The 16,471-nt window shown below is 43.8% G+C and overlaps 1 protein-coding gene across 15 annotated transcripts in view; it reads right to left on the bottom strand.

Annotated features, from left to right (window-relative positions):
• CNOT1 (CCR4-NOT transcription complex subunit 1) overlaps positions 1-16,471 on the bottom strand; it is a 201,879-nt gene that overhangs the window by 162,450 nt on the left and 22,958 nt on the right. For all 15 annotated transcript variants that reach the window (XM_068128263.2, XM_068128266.2, XM_068128271.2 and 12 more), the window contains exons 11-16: positions 15,017-15,144; positions 7,878-8,118; positions 7,595-7,714; positions 5,753-5,875; positions 3,153-3,304; positions 1,831-1,981 (exon numbers count right to left, since the gene is read on the bottom strand). In XM_068128263.2, the coding sequence (XP_067984364.2) occupies positions 1,831-1,981; positions 3,153-3,304; positions 5,753-5,875; positions 7,595-7,714; positions 7,878-8,118; positions 15,017-15,144 (915 nt within the window). The remainder of the gene's footprint in view (positions 1-1,830; positions 1,982-3,152; positions 3,305-5,752; positions 5,876-7,594; positions 7,715-7,877; positions 8,119-15,016; positions 15,145-16,471) is intronic.

Genomic DNA, 16,471 nt, shown 5'->3' with positions numbered 1-16,471 from the left:
ATTCAATGTACAATGTGCGCTGAGTGGGTTCATCAAAAATGTAGTGGTCTGAGAGGGTCATTAACCAGTGTGGCAGCTACATTCAATTGTAAGGTGTGCACAGAGGGAGCTGCAGATGCAGGAAATGTTGAGTTGGATCTTGGAGACGGCGTGAAGCTGGAAGGTGTGAAAACATTTTGCTACCTCGGAGACATGCAGAATGGAGAAGGTGGATCAGACTCGGCAACGGTTGCTGGAGTGAGATGTGCATGGAAGAAGTTTCGGGAACTGAGTGGCGTGCTGATGAGGAGGGGAGTGTCGTTGAAGCTGAAGGGAAAGGTGTATGCTGCATGTGAGAGAAGTGTTATGATTTATGGGAGCGAGACATGGGTAATGAGCGTAGAGCAGCAACGAAGGCTGGAAAGGGTGGAAATGCGAATGGTTCGGTGGATGCGTGGAGTATCGTTGAGAGAGGAAGACAAATGATGAATTGCGAAAGATGATGGGAATAGAGCCTGTGATTAATGTTGTGAAGAGGAACAGGTTGAGATGGTTTGGTCATGTGTTGAGGAAGGATGAAAGTGACTGGTTGAGAAGAGTGATGCATGATGGAAATGAATGTAGAAGGAAGTAGAGGACGGGGAAGACCGAGAAAGACTTGGCTAAAGACGGTGGAAGAAGAAATGCGGGCAAGGGGGTTATAACAAGGAGAGATGCAAAAAATAGGGCAAAATGGAGAAGATCGTCATGAGGACCGCAAGGCTAACCCCCGCTCTGGCAGGGAAAATGGCCTTAAAATGCCTGTTGTTGTTGTTGTTGTTGTTGTTGTTGAGTACGGATGACGTCCAGTGCCGCAACCCGCGAAAAAGTTTTGTGTATGGATGATGTCACTACACGTCATCGACTATACCTGTAAATAGATTGTCAGAACGTGGTTGCATTCCCGTAATGCCAAATTAATCCCATACCGGGGATATTTTTAATCAAAAAAAAAAAAATCCCGTACTCAAAGGGTTAAGGAGCGCCATAGCTCTCGTCATTTTTTAGTCCAGGAGCGTTATTGATCGCTCACCTTGGAACGCATTTGTGTAACTGTGTAATCCCGTGTTTATAAAAAGTTATTAAAATCATGGATCTTGGTAATGTTCACCACAGAGTTAGCAAAAATGGGTCCAGAAAGAAGGGAAAGGGGAAAAAATAAATAAATAATAAATCAAAAAAAACAATCGCCCTTTTCCACTTCCACGACATAAGAGCAGCCAGTTATTACCCCACACGCACAAAGCGAAATGCGGGGTTAAGCAATTGGGAAAGTTCTCTGTCTGTCGCTCTATCTACAAATGTCAGTTTATGATCAAAGAACAAGTTGATTTGAGTTGAATGTTATATTTTAAACAGGGACATTAACCGGAAAACAAAACTTTTGTTTCGCAGTACTTTGGCTCCAAATCTATCCACATCACACATACGCAGGAGAGGAGATAATATTTTCAGTCTCTCTGCCTGCCTGGCAGTCAAACAAAATTTAAAATCCTTCCAAACAAGAAACTTAGTTTTTAAGGACATCATAAAGGACACAAACAGCAGGCATGAAGAACTAATGTAACATGTTAGCTAAGGTGGTGTAAAAGACTGCGTCAACAGTGGTGAAACCCGGATTTATTTTTAATACGACCTTTAAAATCAATTTCATTTAAAGTTTATTACATTCTTGAACATTGTGCAGGATAAGGTGTTCTATGAGCTCTCTCGTTTATATTGTGGGTACTTTGAACTACAGGCAGAAAGAGCAGCATAAAGATTTCATTGCATTCAAAAGAATCAGCATCACACGCATCTCCTCTCTATTACCTGTACAGGAGAGATGTTGTCCAGTGTGCTGGTGTTAGGGGCTCGACCCTTTGGCATGACTCCTGGTGGGGGTTGGCGAGCCTTGTTCATAACATTACTGCAGTTGGCAGCCATCGTCAGGATTGTCTCAGATAGCTCTTGCATGACGCTCCTAAAGACACCATTGAAGTTAAGCATTTTCTTCAATCACATACAGATACCAAGATAGCTGGTGGCATAAAAAAACATTATTGAGAGCGACCAATGAACAAAACAAAATAAGCAAACAAAACAAGCAAACCAATCACCACAAAGTGTAAAGGCACAAACAAGCATTCAATGCACCAAAAGCAAGAATTGCTTTGCAATACATGTCCCCTACAGGTACCAATGAGTTTTTATTTATTGATTAACAATTTTTCAAAATTGATGAAATGCCCTGAAACTCCAACTTGTTCTGCAACTTATCATAGGGGGCGAGGGGGGGGGGGGGGGGAAGAGGCACCCTTAAACTTAATTACTGTCTGATTCAATAGCCATCCGGATTATCAGCTGGGATTGTCAAGACAAGGAGAGAAGAGGAGAAACAGGAAAATAAAAAAGGACGGGGAGGTACAAAAGCTACAAAAATCATCTGGAACGACAGCACGAGCCCTGGTCTTCCAAAGACACCTTTTGTGCCAAGTGAAGTCATGTGCAGAGGACAAGATGGGCTACAGGAATGCTGTCGAGATGATCAAGCGACGGGGAAATTTTCCTTTTAAAGAACAACGACATAACATTCATATTTAACCACACAAAGCATATCAGGTTTTCCCTCTTGTCGTGCTTAGGTACACAATTAAAAATAGACCTCAGATGATGGGGTCACATTGCCAACAAACCGCATTAATGAAGCAGTGCACAACAAGAACATTATATTTAGATAATCACCAAAGTTGAGTGAGAAAGAAAAAAAAAAACAAGAAAGCTTAAGCTGCCATTATCGAAAACGCACAATTTAAGGATTTAATTTTCTTAGATGACACCATAAAATGATGTCAGTTATTATTAAGCAAAACACAACATGAGAATTGATTCGAAACGAGGGAAAAGGACAACAGCCTGGACGGCTAATGGCTAAACTAGACACAACAGTCAAACCAACTGGCAGGACAAGGATTCCTTCTCCTGCTTCGAGTTCCCCAATACAAATTTGACCCAAACAAGGCAGATAATGCATCCTGAATCACAGGAGTTTTATTTGCTTTATTTTGAATATCCACGAAATTATTTACTTTAAATAACAGTCTAGTGGCATGGCCAATCTGGAGCTCACGCAACAAATATTTTGCCAATCTTACCCTGCACAAGCCTGCAAGCAAAGGAGCATGGCGGAGAGCGTCTCGGGGGGCAACTGAGCGCTTTTGGGTTGCTCCTTTTCTGGGGGCAGGCCGCCCATGATGGTAGGGCAACGGCGCTTAAGGAAGCTTACGCATGCCTGAATGAATGGCTCCTGGAATTGTAAACAACGTACCAGCAATGAGAACTGCTTGCCTCAAATGGCAGGAATAAAACAATAGCTTACTTACTCAAAGGCGTTAAAGCCAACATGATAACAAAGACAAACAAAAATTATGAACTGCATGAGTTCCAACTTTTGAGTATTTTCACTGTGCATATAACTGTGGGCAAACTTTGAAACTTTCACAGGAAAACCAGCATTTGAAACAACCAAATCACAATGGCCAATCTATCAATGCATGCTGAAAGTTTGTTTGAAGAAAATATGTCAAAAATACTTTAGCATTCTTGCAAGCCATACTTTCTCTGAAAATTAATGCTCATATAAAGAGAACATTTTATTCAAACACAACATTCAAACACATTCAAAACACATTGTATTTAAAGCAGAGATTATCTGTGCACAAAACTTAGATAGTCCACAAGTTAAAAAATCATCTCTTTCAAAATAAATAAATACTAATAATCCTTACTAAAATACACGGACAAGTGCGTGTGCAGGTGTGTGTTTGACACGCAACTCCTCCAACAGTTCTGGGCCGATTACCTGTAGACTTTCTGCATCGGATCAGCATGACCCCAATTAGTGTATAGGGGCGTTTTTATCTTTGCTGGTGGTCTTGGGTGGGAGAGGACGCAAATAGTCCTTGTAAATATGTATCGTGTAGCGCCGCCTCTAGGTGGGAGAGGGTATTACAAGACCCCCACCCTGAGCAGTACAGTATTCCTGTCCCCAAATCTTCAAGTGCAGTGAGGTGTTTTTAATTATGTAGCTGGAGGTATTTGAGAGGTATTTTGAATTGCACATTTGAATTAGGATAACATAACCACCAATGGCTGCTCCCATAGCGAAATGGCTGCCCAGCTGCTGCTGCTCGGATCTCGATTCGGACCTGAACCAAAATCTAATCGGGTTGGTCTCATCATCAAACTAACTCATCCACCTAGTGTTCTCATAATTCGTCCACAACTTATATCATGGCATATACATAATATTTGGCTCTATCTCTCAATGGTGAAGAGTCGCTGAAAAAAATTCCAGCACCCGGATCCGGATCTTCACCAAAATCTAATCAATTCATCCTCGTCACAATCCCAACCTCTCCACCAAACGGATCTGAATCCATCCGTCAACCTACTTTTTGAGATATCCTGTTCACAAACAGACATACAGGGATGAAGACATAACCTCCATCCTCCTTCAGTGGCAGAGGTAATAATAGCAAAGAGTTGATACTCCAGGTCTCCCACCTTTTTTGAAATATCACGTGGACAAGCCAAGTTACCAAGATGGTTGCCAGAGCAACATCATTCAGCCAATCGAGATAACATCCTAAAGAAAAGATATTTGTAATGTACACCTAAATGTTTAACCGTTTTTGAAATATTGCAAACAAAAAAGTACATGAACAGACGATCAGTCAGTATGAGCGCATTTTAATGTCCCACCTCCCTCCCCGACATTGTCGAAGGGGCGGGGGGACAAAAATAAATCACACGAACTGGGCCAACCCTACAGCAAAGCTCACCTCTAAAACAAGCCGCAGACTATCCTCTGTCGATCGAGTTATTCTTTGGGCAGTTTTTCTTTTTCCGTTTTTCAAGCATATATAAACAACAACAAAAAATAAATAAAGACCTTTCACCAGACTTGGTGGTGTAATGGATAGAGCGTCCACTCCGAGTCTGGGAAGTCGGCAGTTCAAACCCTGGCCGAGTCAAACCAAAGACTAAAATGGTACGTACTACTTCCTTGCTAGATGCTCAGCATTTAAAAGGATAGAGCACGGACAATCCCCATCAGTTAGCATCCATTCCATGGGGAGGAAAAAATTCCTCCCAAGGAAATGTCCCGCTGATGGCAGTGAGAAAAGCGACCCCATTGATGTGACGTCACTGGTATCCAGTGAGGTTCTTCCCCCAAGCTCAATAGTTGTTTTAAGCGTTTGTCTCGTCAGTACGTCCAGGTGCGTGTGTGAGTGTGTGAGTGAGTGAGTGAGTGAGTGAGTGTGAGTGAGTGTGTGAGTGAGTGTGAGTGAGTGTGTGAGTGAGTGTGTGTGTGTGTATGTGTCAGCTCCACTTATTACGAGCCTCAGACCTCGTATTTAAAGATAAATAAATAAAAACAAAACCGAACCAACTGAGATTGGCATGCACACACACAAAAATGGAAATTTTCCTAAGTTATTGTGCACAGTCACTGGATTGTTTTCAACTGAAAACAAAACTACTCATGTACTTTATTTACAGTTCGATATTCAACCTCAACATCCTTGTGCCCCAAGAGCAATACTGAGATGTTTCATTGCTGGTAGATCTGATGCCTGTTGTATCAGGAATGCTATGCAAATATATGGAGGTATAACACTTAAATAAGTGCTTTGGGCAAGTCAAGAAAGCCAAAAACCATAGATTTTTTGTCTTCAAAAACTTAACTCACACCATGTTCCCGTATCTTGTCCGTTAGCCATTTGTCCAGCTTCAGATACTCCCGACGCGATGCCAGCACGGCCAGGTCAATAACAAAAGCAAATGGCGTGGCATTCAGCAACATTGAAAGAGCCTGTAATTAACGCAGGGGAGAAATAAAGAGCAACCATGTGAACATACTCGACACTCTCAAATAGCCAGTAATCATACACTTCACCATTGTTGCTTCAACTCAATGCATTGACTCATGGCAAGATAAGCATGAACATCGTGTTAATTTGAGAAAAAGGATCAACTCAGGGTCGAGAACGACAGTTGTGTACAAACCATGATGATGTATCCACAGACCCGAAAAAATAAATAAAATAAAAATAAAAATAAAACTCACTGACTTGATTGAATAAAGCAAAGAAAAAGAAACCACAGACTTTGTCCCAAACATTTTCGGATAGCAAGAGCTTAAAATACAAACCAATTTGTTGTACTGGCATCGGCACGACCACAATCATGGTGGGGGTGCCCATCTCAGCCCATCTCGACCCCTCTACGGGCAATTTAAAGTGGCGACATTTACACAAAGTGCTACAATTTCTGGGACGTATTTTACAACTAAAAATTATTTTCCCCACACACGCATTTCTTTTTCCCCCACACACTCACACTCACTCAATGTATGGATCCATTTGCTTAGAGGTGCGAAGTAATTGTTTTAAGGATCTGATGGCAGTTATATTGTGTCGGGGATAAGTGGGAATGTTTATGTGCTTTGCATTGCCTTTCCTGATTTTTCCCACCATACCCCATTTGAATTCCCCAACAGCCTTTTCTCCCACCAATTTCCTGGTTGTGTAATAAATTGATGAAAGGGTTGTTTTTTTTTAATACAAGGTCCAAAGCTTCTAATGCGGTCTCCATATCGTGTCTTGACTTATCCTGCTCGAGTTTGATCTGAGATAGCGCTCCTGGGGCAATTGGTCCAAGTGATCAATTGGTCTGAGAAGAGACAATGGAGTGCAGCACGTAATGCTGGTTCACTCAGCCAATTAAAATCAGTTACGCAGCCGCCGACACGGTTCCTCATCTGCTTCATTCATAACACAGGTGCGTTAAGCCAACCCTGGGCACGAAGATCCGGCCAGAGGTGAGGATTGTAGACAGAGTCAGTGGGGTTTTGCGAGACACCGACTTTTCAGTTATCCAGGCTGCGTCCGCGACATTATATACCCATATATGCATTAGCTCCATTATATCAAGGTGTTGGTGTTGCCTGGTGTTGGCTTAGCGGTTAGGGTGCCGGCTTGGGATCCTAGGATCCTGGGTTCGAATCCCGGTCGATCGCTAAATTAACACCAGGGGGGTTGACTCAGCCTGTCATCCTTCCGAGGTCGGCAAATTGAGTATCAGCTTGCTGGGAATGAATGATCCTGGTGTGTACCCCAGCTTAGAATAGGTACACCGTATCCCTGCGCATCGTAAGAGGCGACTAAGGGTTGGCGCCAGGAAGGGCATCCGGCCATAAAAACATTGCCTCAAACAGGGAACCATGATTGTCATGGGGCCCGCAAGGCTAACCCCTGCTCTAGCGGGGAAAATGGCCTTAAAACGATCATTCATTCATTCATATCAAGAAGATCAAGATGACATTTTGCTATCCAAAATAAGAAACTCTAAATCCACATTTACACTGTACATGACACGACCAACACCCTACCTGTAACCAATCAAACTGTATAATTGAATCGGGAATCAAAAGCGAAATAGACAGGTCAAAGGTAAGCCATCAACGCTGCACCATCATGTTGGACAACATAATGACTCGGTGGCTGCCGGGGAGGATTTTTTCAGCAATTACCTTGAGATCTTGTGCCACATCAAGAATGCGGGAAAGGCGAGTCTGATCATACTGCTCCACACGCATATACCACTCTGCCATAGCATGCATCACCAACTGCCGGATAGCTGGAGGCTGGCCCTGCAGCATAGCGGGGAAAAATCAAACGCAAACAAAATGGAAACGCTCTGTAAAAGCAATTCTTTAAAGGCAGGAAACAAAAATCAATTGTTTTAAAAAGGTGAGAGAAGAGGTTAAAATGAGAGGCAGAAGGATGATGAAAAATAATTGTTCTATCATCAACCTGTCCATGCCAAGCGTAGTGCAGTATGATTGCAGAGTTTGGATGGTTGCCCAAAAATACAGGCATGAGCATAGAGATGAGTTCGTGGCGTAATGTGTTCCACGAACTGCTGATCTGCAGTAGCGACAGGATGAGAAGGTCTGGGCAGTGCTTTATGGGGAAGCTAAACAACTGCTTCACTTGCTCATAGTGGCCAGACTCAGCCAGCCGCAGGAGACTTTCAATCAGGTCAAGTGACTTCCTGTGGGCGATTAGCCAAATAAGCGATAGCAACTATGGCAACCAGGTGATATCGCATTTCATTTGAATAATGTTGACGTACAAGAATCATGGATTTGAGAACAAAGGACCAAAAATTGGAAGTTAGATTCTTCGTATGTACGTCGTGGCTCACACAATTTCATGACAAACAACATAAGTGGAAAAAATATATATTCAGCGAACAGTGGCATAAATAAAGGTTAGAGCGTTTGTTCACTCTATTTTGTATTACAGAAGTTATAAAAATTAAAGGCTTTAAAATCACAGCCTTGTTTGAAGAGACCCACGCCACCATGAGTGGGTAAAGTGCTGTTTCACACAGAATTATGTCAGAAATCGAGTCATCATTAACTCCATTTACAAAATTCATTCTTGTTATATTGAACAATGCTCATGATCTACCCGATGCAGGACTTGGGACTAAACAACACCAACCAAGAAAACAAATGTTTTTGTTTTTTTTAATGAAGTTTTTTTTGGAGACATGGAAGAGCAAGACAATAGAGGCTAAAAGGAAAGGCAATGTACTGATTTGGGTTACAGTGGGGCCATGGTTGGGAAGCGAGCAAGGGAACAAAAAGGAAAAGAGGAGATAAGAGGGGAGAAAACACAGTAAGTAAGAGGCATCGGTGAGACAGAACATGGCTCAAAATACATGGGGGTAGTCGGGGGAAAATTTGACATCAAAAGTTCCAAAAAATAACCCTCGAAAAATCAAAGACGGGGATGAAAATTTTTAAATATTGCGAGAAAACAGTAAGTGTATTAGCAGCATGCATTATGGCAAGATGAAGAGCATTCAAACAGGTTTACTATGTCCGATATATTTTCCGTAAACCGCTCCACAATCACCAGCAACGTCTTAGTTTGTGGATGTGGCCACGTTGTTCATTTATCACAGTGGGCATAAATGATAAACAATAAGTGCAAACGTAAACAATAAGCTCATGTGCGCTTGGCAGCTTTGCCAGCGAAAAAGGCTGTCCTGCCACTATCTCTCACTGCACCGCTCTGATCCTGCTACGGTCTCTCATTGCACGGCACTGGAGCGCAACGGGCTGGTTGTGGTTTACGATACAGTATCTCGCATATTAGATAACAGCATGGCGCATGCTGGAAACTATCACTATGGAGCACTTTCTGATTCACCCAAAAACTGCACAACCCACTGGCATTACAGAAACTCCCTCACTCTCTTCAATCCCACTCCTCTCTCCAGGTCTTTAAAACAGCTGTTCACCACCATCTCGTCTTCCCCCATCCAAAACTTTGATCTCTTCTACCCCCATTAATTCACCCCAAATCCACTTTTTTTTTTTTTTTTAATCCCGTCTTCTTTCTTTCCTGGAAGTTCCAGCAGTGTCCATGTGTTTATACTTTTCCCACCGACCCCCCCCCCCCCCCCCTCGCCTTCCCATGCCTCCTTCCCCCCCAAGCCCTCTCCCTCCCACGGATCTCCCGTTGTCCCTGTTCTCTGCTGTTGCACTTGTGTGCTTCCCTCTCTCCCAATCTTGTCTCACGCTCCCTTTATTGTACGTTTTGTGTGTCCGTTTTTTTGTGATTGACATTAGCTCTTGCACGAGCCTCGATATTATATACAAAAATAAATAAACAAATAAATAAAATAATACTTTATTGTATGGGGCCTTCGCTCAAACTTGACTGATCTCTCCATACAGGTTGCTTCTGACAAACCAGATGTGATCTGCTTAACAGAAACTTTCCTCCTTCATGATGTCTCTGATTCCTTGGTATCTCTCCCATGTTACTCCCTCCTCCGGTATGATAGACCTGAGCCTCGTCCTGGGGGTGGGGTTGCTATCTTCATAAAAAAAACTCTTCCTCACTCGCCCTGCACTGCCCTCTCCACCTCACCCCCAGGAATACCTTTGGCTACGGCTTCCCCTTCGCTCCCACCTTTTGTTCATATGTGTGTTGTACCGCCCACCAAACAGTGATGACTACATCTACATCTCGCTGTCTGATAATATGGACCAACTTCTTTCGACCCATCCCAACTCTCTCTTCCTCATATGTGGTGATTTCAATTGTCACCATGCCAGTTGGCTGGGTGTGGGTACCTCTCTCACCAGCCATGGCTCCTCAGCAAAGGACTTCTGCGACTCACTGGGACTGACACAATCTGTCAATTTCCCGACCCGGATATCAGTCAACGGAGCATCTTCTCTTCTGGACTTGGTTATGACTAACTTCCCTGAAAATGTCTGCTGCTCTTCTTCTGCTCCAATCAGCTCATCTGATCATGTGCTTGTCAAAGTGGACATCTCTCTGACCATTCTCAGAGAGCGTCCTCAGCGTCGACAAGTCTGGCATTTCACTCAGGCCAACTGGCACGGTCTTCAAGCAGCCATCAATCATCTGGACTGGTCTCCCATCTCCACCACCTCCGACATCAACTCATCCTGGGAATTCTTCCAAAGTAAATTGCTCTCTCTCATGCACAGATTTATCCCATCTCGTCTTCAGTTGTCATACCCTTCCTCCCGCCCATGGTACACGGAATCTTGTGGTGAGGCTGTTGCCCAGAAACAACTTGCTTTCGTCTCCTGGAAAGCAAATCCAACGGAAGGAAATCTCATTTCCTTTCACAAAGCCCGAAACAAGTGTGTGTCCACCCTCAGGAGAGCCAGGAAACTATATCTCTCTGTTCTCAAGTCCGAACTCTCTTATCTGTCTCACTCTTCCAAATCCTGGTGGCGTCTGGTCAAATCTGTTTCTGGTGTTTGTTCCCCCTCCATCCCCTCTGTCACCTCAAATGGCTACACGGCTGACTCCGCACGTGAAAAAGCTGAATGCCTCAACTCTGTGTTTGCCTCTAAATCTTGTGTCCAAAACCCATCCCTCTCTGTACCCACCGTACCCAGTCGTACCCAGCTGCTCCTGGACTCTGTGTCCTTTCCTCCTGACAAGGTGGAAAAGTTTCTGTCAACCCTCGACTGATTCTGCAACTGGTCCTGACGGCATCAGCCCACGGGTCCTAAAATCATGTTCTTCCGCTCTTTCACTCCCTCTCTCTGTTCTCTTCACCCTCTCTTTTGCTCAAGGTCATCTGCCATCTGCTTGGAAATCAGCCAACATCACCGCTTTGCACAAAAAAGGTGCAAAAACAGATCACAGCAACTACAGACCAATCAGCCTTCTCCCAATTATCAAAGTCATGGAATCCATCATTGCTTCAGATATGAAATCTTTCCTCTTCTCCAATGGCTTGATCTCTGACCATCAATTTGGTTTCAGACCTGGTCACTCTACTCTGGACATGCTGCTTCTGCTTTCTCAACAATGGATGGAGGTCCTCAATGCCAAACAGGAAATTAGAGCTGTCTCCCTTGACATATCACGTGCCTTCGATACGGTCTGGCACCCCGCTCTGCTCACCAAACTCTCCTCCTTTGGTATCCATGGAAATCTCCACGCATGGCTGGCGGACTTCCTCTCTAGTCATAGTCAGCATGTGGCCCTGAATGGGTTTTTCTCATCTCCTCTTCCCGTTCAGGTTGGAGTTCCCCAAGGCAGTGTCCTGGGCCCTGTGCTTTTTCTGGTCTTCGTCAATGATCTCTCTGACTCTCTTGAAAATCCTCTCTATCTCTTTGCTGATGACTCTACTCTCTGTCGCTCCATTCCTCATCCCTCAGATCGGCAGTCTGCAGCCTCCTCACTCTCTGCAGACCTGGACAAAATCACAGACTGGGCAAACAAGTGGAACATGTCTTTCAATCCTGATAAATCTCACACTCTTACGATGTCTCTCCGAAAAGACCGACTGGAAAACCCTCCCATCCACTTTCTGAATAATCCTCTCCAAGAAGTTCTGTCACTCAGGCTTTTGGGTCTCACTATCTGCCATGATCTTTCCTGGGAAAACCACATTTCAAATCTGGCCTCCAAAGCCAGTCTCTGACTGGGCATCCTCCATCGTGCGGTCCTTCCTTGGCACACCTGAGCTCCTCACCACATGCAAGGATTTCATCCGCAGCTCAATGGAATACTGCTCTCCCCTCTGGGCTGGTGCTCCTGCCTCACACCTAGCTCGTCTTCACGCTGTTGAAACCAAAGCGTTCAGAATCAATGGAATCTCCCGCGATGAAACCAACTCCAAGGGCCTTTCACTCACTCACCGCAGGCAGGTTGGTGGTCTTTCCGTCTTCTACCGAATCCTCTCTGGCCTTGCCCCCCAAATATTCCTACAGGTCGCACAAGATCTGCCTGCAACCCTCTTATGGTTAAACTGCCAAAATCAAGACTTTCTGCTCACCTTCACTCCTTCATTCCTCTTTTCTCCCGCCTCTGGAACAAATTCCTTCACTCTCTTCAATCCCACTCCACCCTCCAGGTCTTTAAAACAGCTGTTCACCACCATCTCTTATCTTCCCCCATCCAAAACCTTGATCTTTTCTACCCCCGCTAATTTCACCCCAAATCCTACACTTTTTTGAAATACCAACTTCTGTCCTGGAAGTCCTTGGTCTGCTTGTGTTTTATACCTCTCCCTTCCCACGCCTCCTCCCCCCAGGCCCTCGCCCTCCCGCGCTTCTCCCTGCTCTCAGGTGTTGTGTTTGTGTGCTTCCCCTCCTCTCCCCATCTTGTCTTCCGCTCCCTCTTTTTGTATGTTTTGTTTGTCTGGTGGATTTATTTGTGGAATAAATGCTCGCTCTTTCACGAGCCTCGATTCAGTATACAAAAAAACAAAAAAAACATTCAAGCTCATATTCTGAAAAAAAGACAGGCACATGTACCATCTCCAACAACAAGAAGAAGAAGAACAAGAACAAGAAGAAGAAGGAGGCATGTATCCAATGAAAGCATCGTAAATGCATTGAACCTGGACTGGATTGGGATGCGACTAACCAGCGAATTCCGGTAAGCTCGGCGGAGCCAACCAAAAATAAATTATTGTTCAATTGATGTATGTGGGAAAATTACATGCCCAGACCAGGAATTGGAACCCTCGGTCCTTTGATGAACCATACCAGTGCTCTGCCATCTGAGCTATCTGGGCGACCCCTAAGGCCCCAGTCACACCTGGCCTGCGACCAGGTTACAACCTAGCTGCGACCGAAAAATGTTGGAATCGCGGGCAAATCGTAGAAAGAGCGCGCGACTGGTCGCAGAGGTTGTGGGTGATCGCCAGAGCAAAATCAGTCGCAGCAAGGTCGATGGTCATGTTCAAAACTTCTGACCTGCGATTTCAAATCGTAAGAGGTCGCAGACAGGTCTTACATGGTCGTACCACCAGTCGTGCATGATTGCGGGTCAAGTAGTCGCAAGATTGGTCGTGCTACTGGTCCTGCCACCTGACGATTGGTGGTGCCACCTGTCGTACGACCTCACGCTCGGTAGTGCGACCAGTCACGACCTGTCCCAACTGGTTGCACGACCTTACGATTGGTGGTACCACCAGTCTTTAGCTCGCAGCTCGCAGTCTTTAGCTCGCCAAGGCTGTGCGCGTTTACCTCAAGCACTACTGCAACGTCAGCAGTGTCCCATGGCAGGATAACATGATCTCGGAACTGTTGTGTGAATGTTGGAATTTTGATTTTTTTTTTTTTGAGATATGTGTATCATATATTATATGCTATGTGTGTGATCTATTTTTGCATATCTATTTTGCAATGAACTTGTACAATAAACATGCTATTTCATGGTATGTCAGGAGAAAAAGTAATAATTAGTCGTCTTTATTGTGTGTGTGTATGGTTTGAGTAATAAATGACTGGTTTATATTACAATGGAAAAAATTATTATTTTAAATACAAATTAAATCAATACATGTATACACAAACAAAGTTCTTTGTCAAAGTAAAATCTTTAACACAATAAAGTAATGTGCAGAACTAAGCTGCCAGGCCACAGCTCCCTTCTTGGGAGGCATTGCGAATGATAGTTTAAGTTGAAAAGTTCGACGAAGTGTACTCCTTGAGACATAGGTGACTACTGATGCTGACGCACGATCGCGAGCCTTTAGATCTGATCGAGCGACACATCTCACGACTGGCTGCGATCGATCGTGCGAGTGGTCGCAGGTCGCCACGATTGATTGTAGGATCGGTTGCTGATCGCCACCACTAGTCGCACGATTACCTACGATTGATCTTGCGATCGATCTTCTCCAATCGTTGGTGATCACACGACCACGCGTACCACCAATCGTACGATGACCTACCACCAGTCTTAAGAGCAATCGCAGTATGCGATCGCAAATGGAGATCGTAGCAAACATTGCCGATTGGTCGTACCACGGCCAAATTGCCACCAATCGCACGATCCAATGTGACTGAGGCTTTAGGGTTATATGTTCTGGATTATCTGAACCCCTTGTTGTATACATTTTAATATAAATTAGAAAGTAAAATTTTATGCAAATGCACAATGGATATGCCTCCGTTCACGTGGCATCTCTATTAAAGGCCACGTGAAAAATTAAAGGTCCATTGAGAGAAAAGACACAAAAAGAAACGTCATCAGATTCTTCCAAGGAGTCATGGTCACAATACTGCAACGTGACATCAATACAATAGAGCTTTTTATGGTGTGCACTGTGCATGTTACAAATCATGGACAATCACAGATCTTCTACTTTCACATGCGGGATTCATGTGCACGCATGTATTACCATCATTTCAATATGATAATGCAACAAATTTCTGATTTGAAACGAGCAATACGTTAAATTCTACTGGATTTGAGTAGAGTCCGACACAAATGGACAAAAACACTGCTGGAGATGTACCACAACCCACGATTCCCATCAGTTGGGCTGTCCAATTCTTTTCCCAAATTGTCTTTACATGACATCAGTAGAATCATGAGCCTTCACCACAATATCTGGAACAATGATAAGTCATGTGGTCACTCACCACGTGGCAATATCTCTATTGTCTTCTTCAGGTGGGGCTTTCAATATGTCAGTCACAACTGGGTGGCAGCCGTAGTCAGCAAAGCAGAATATATCTGGGTTCAAAAGCGAATGCTGGATGAATGAAAGCTGAAAGAAAAACCAACAAATCACAGAGCTAAGCATGCCATCGGCATTCACTTCTGATAGAAGCATTCACAAATGTGCACGTAGCGTGCATAAAAAGCTTTGGAGGGCTAATTTTCCTAAAATTACAAACTACTTGAGCTATGACTCACTGCAGATAAATCACTGCGACGGAGCGTCTTGTATTATATCGCCAAACATGTTGCGCTTGCTTATTAAAGAACCACGCTTCACGGGGTCTGCTAAAGGAAATTGCTGTGTCAGAGTATTATACATACTATAAACCCTTGTCAGAGTGAGTCAAGATCCACGTGGCTATCAATGACTTATAAAACTCAAAGGAACTAGAAAATATAATTTGACGTGAACGAGTCTATGGATATGTGTTCAATGTCAACGCACCGAAATATTTGATCTCAATTGAAGGTCACATGAAAAATTAAAAGTAAGATGAGAGAAGGCATGAGAGAGAATAGATACGTGGAAGAAAGGCATAAACCTCAGATGCTTCCAACTCGAATTATGGCCTGCGAAAAAAAACAATTTAAAAAACAATTTTTTGTTGTTGTTCTTTGCCCCATTTGAGAAATAATGCATTAAGAAAGAAATCACACCTTGGAATTTTTCACATTTTGTGTTACAGCCTGAATTTAAAATGGGTTAAATTAATATTTTTTGTCACAAATCTGTGCTGCCATAATACCATGTAATGTCAAAGTAGATTTTTTTTTTTTTTTTAAGAAAAATCTGTGGAAGACAGAGGGTTGGGGTGAGGTACATGGGATAAACAAGATGGATACAACAGGGACTTTCAGGAAAGAAAACAGGTATTTTTAAGGAAGTGGGTTTGGGGTGGATTAATGGGGGTAGAAAAGAGCATGGTTATGGATGGGGGAATATATGAGATGGTGGTGAGCAGCTCTTTTAAAGACCTTCAGGAAAGAGTGGGATTGAAGAGTGTGGGAGTTTGTTCCAGAGGTGGGAAAAAAAGAGGAATGAAAGAATGAAGGTGAGCAGAGAGTCTCGATTTTGGAAATTTCACCAGAAGGCGGTTGCTGGCAAACATTGAGCCTCCTGCCGAATTATTAGGGGGACAGAACACAGACAGGGCAGGGGGTGCAAGGCCACAGAAGAGGCGGTAGAAGACAAAGACCACCAACCTGCGTGCAGTGAGAGATAAAGGCCCACATAATTAGCTTCATCATGGGAGATACCAATGATTCTAAAAGCCTTGCTTATTACAGCGTGACGCCGAGCTCGGTGAGGTAAGAGCACCAGCCCAGAGGGAGAGCAATATTCCATCAAGCTATGGATGAAAGCTTTGTAAGTG

Source organism: Myxine glutinosa, chromosome 9, assembly GCF_964187855.1.
Source record: "Myxine glutinosa chromosome 9, kmMyxGlut1.1, whole genome shotgun sequence".
NCBI classification, from domain to species: domain Eukaryota; kingdom Metazoa; phylum Chordata; class Myxini; order Myxiniformes; family Myxinidae; genus Myxine; species Myxine glutinosa.
The sequence above is the reverse complement of the archived record's forward strand: the minus strand, read 5'-3'. Positions and strand labels throughout refer to the sequence as shown.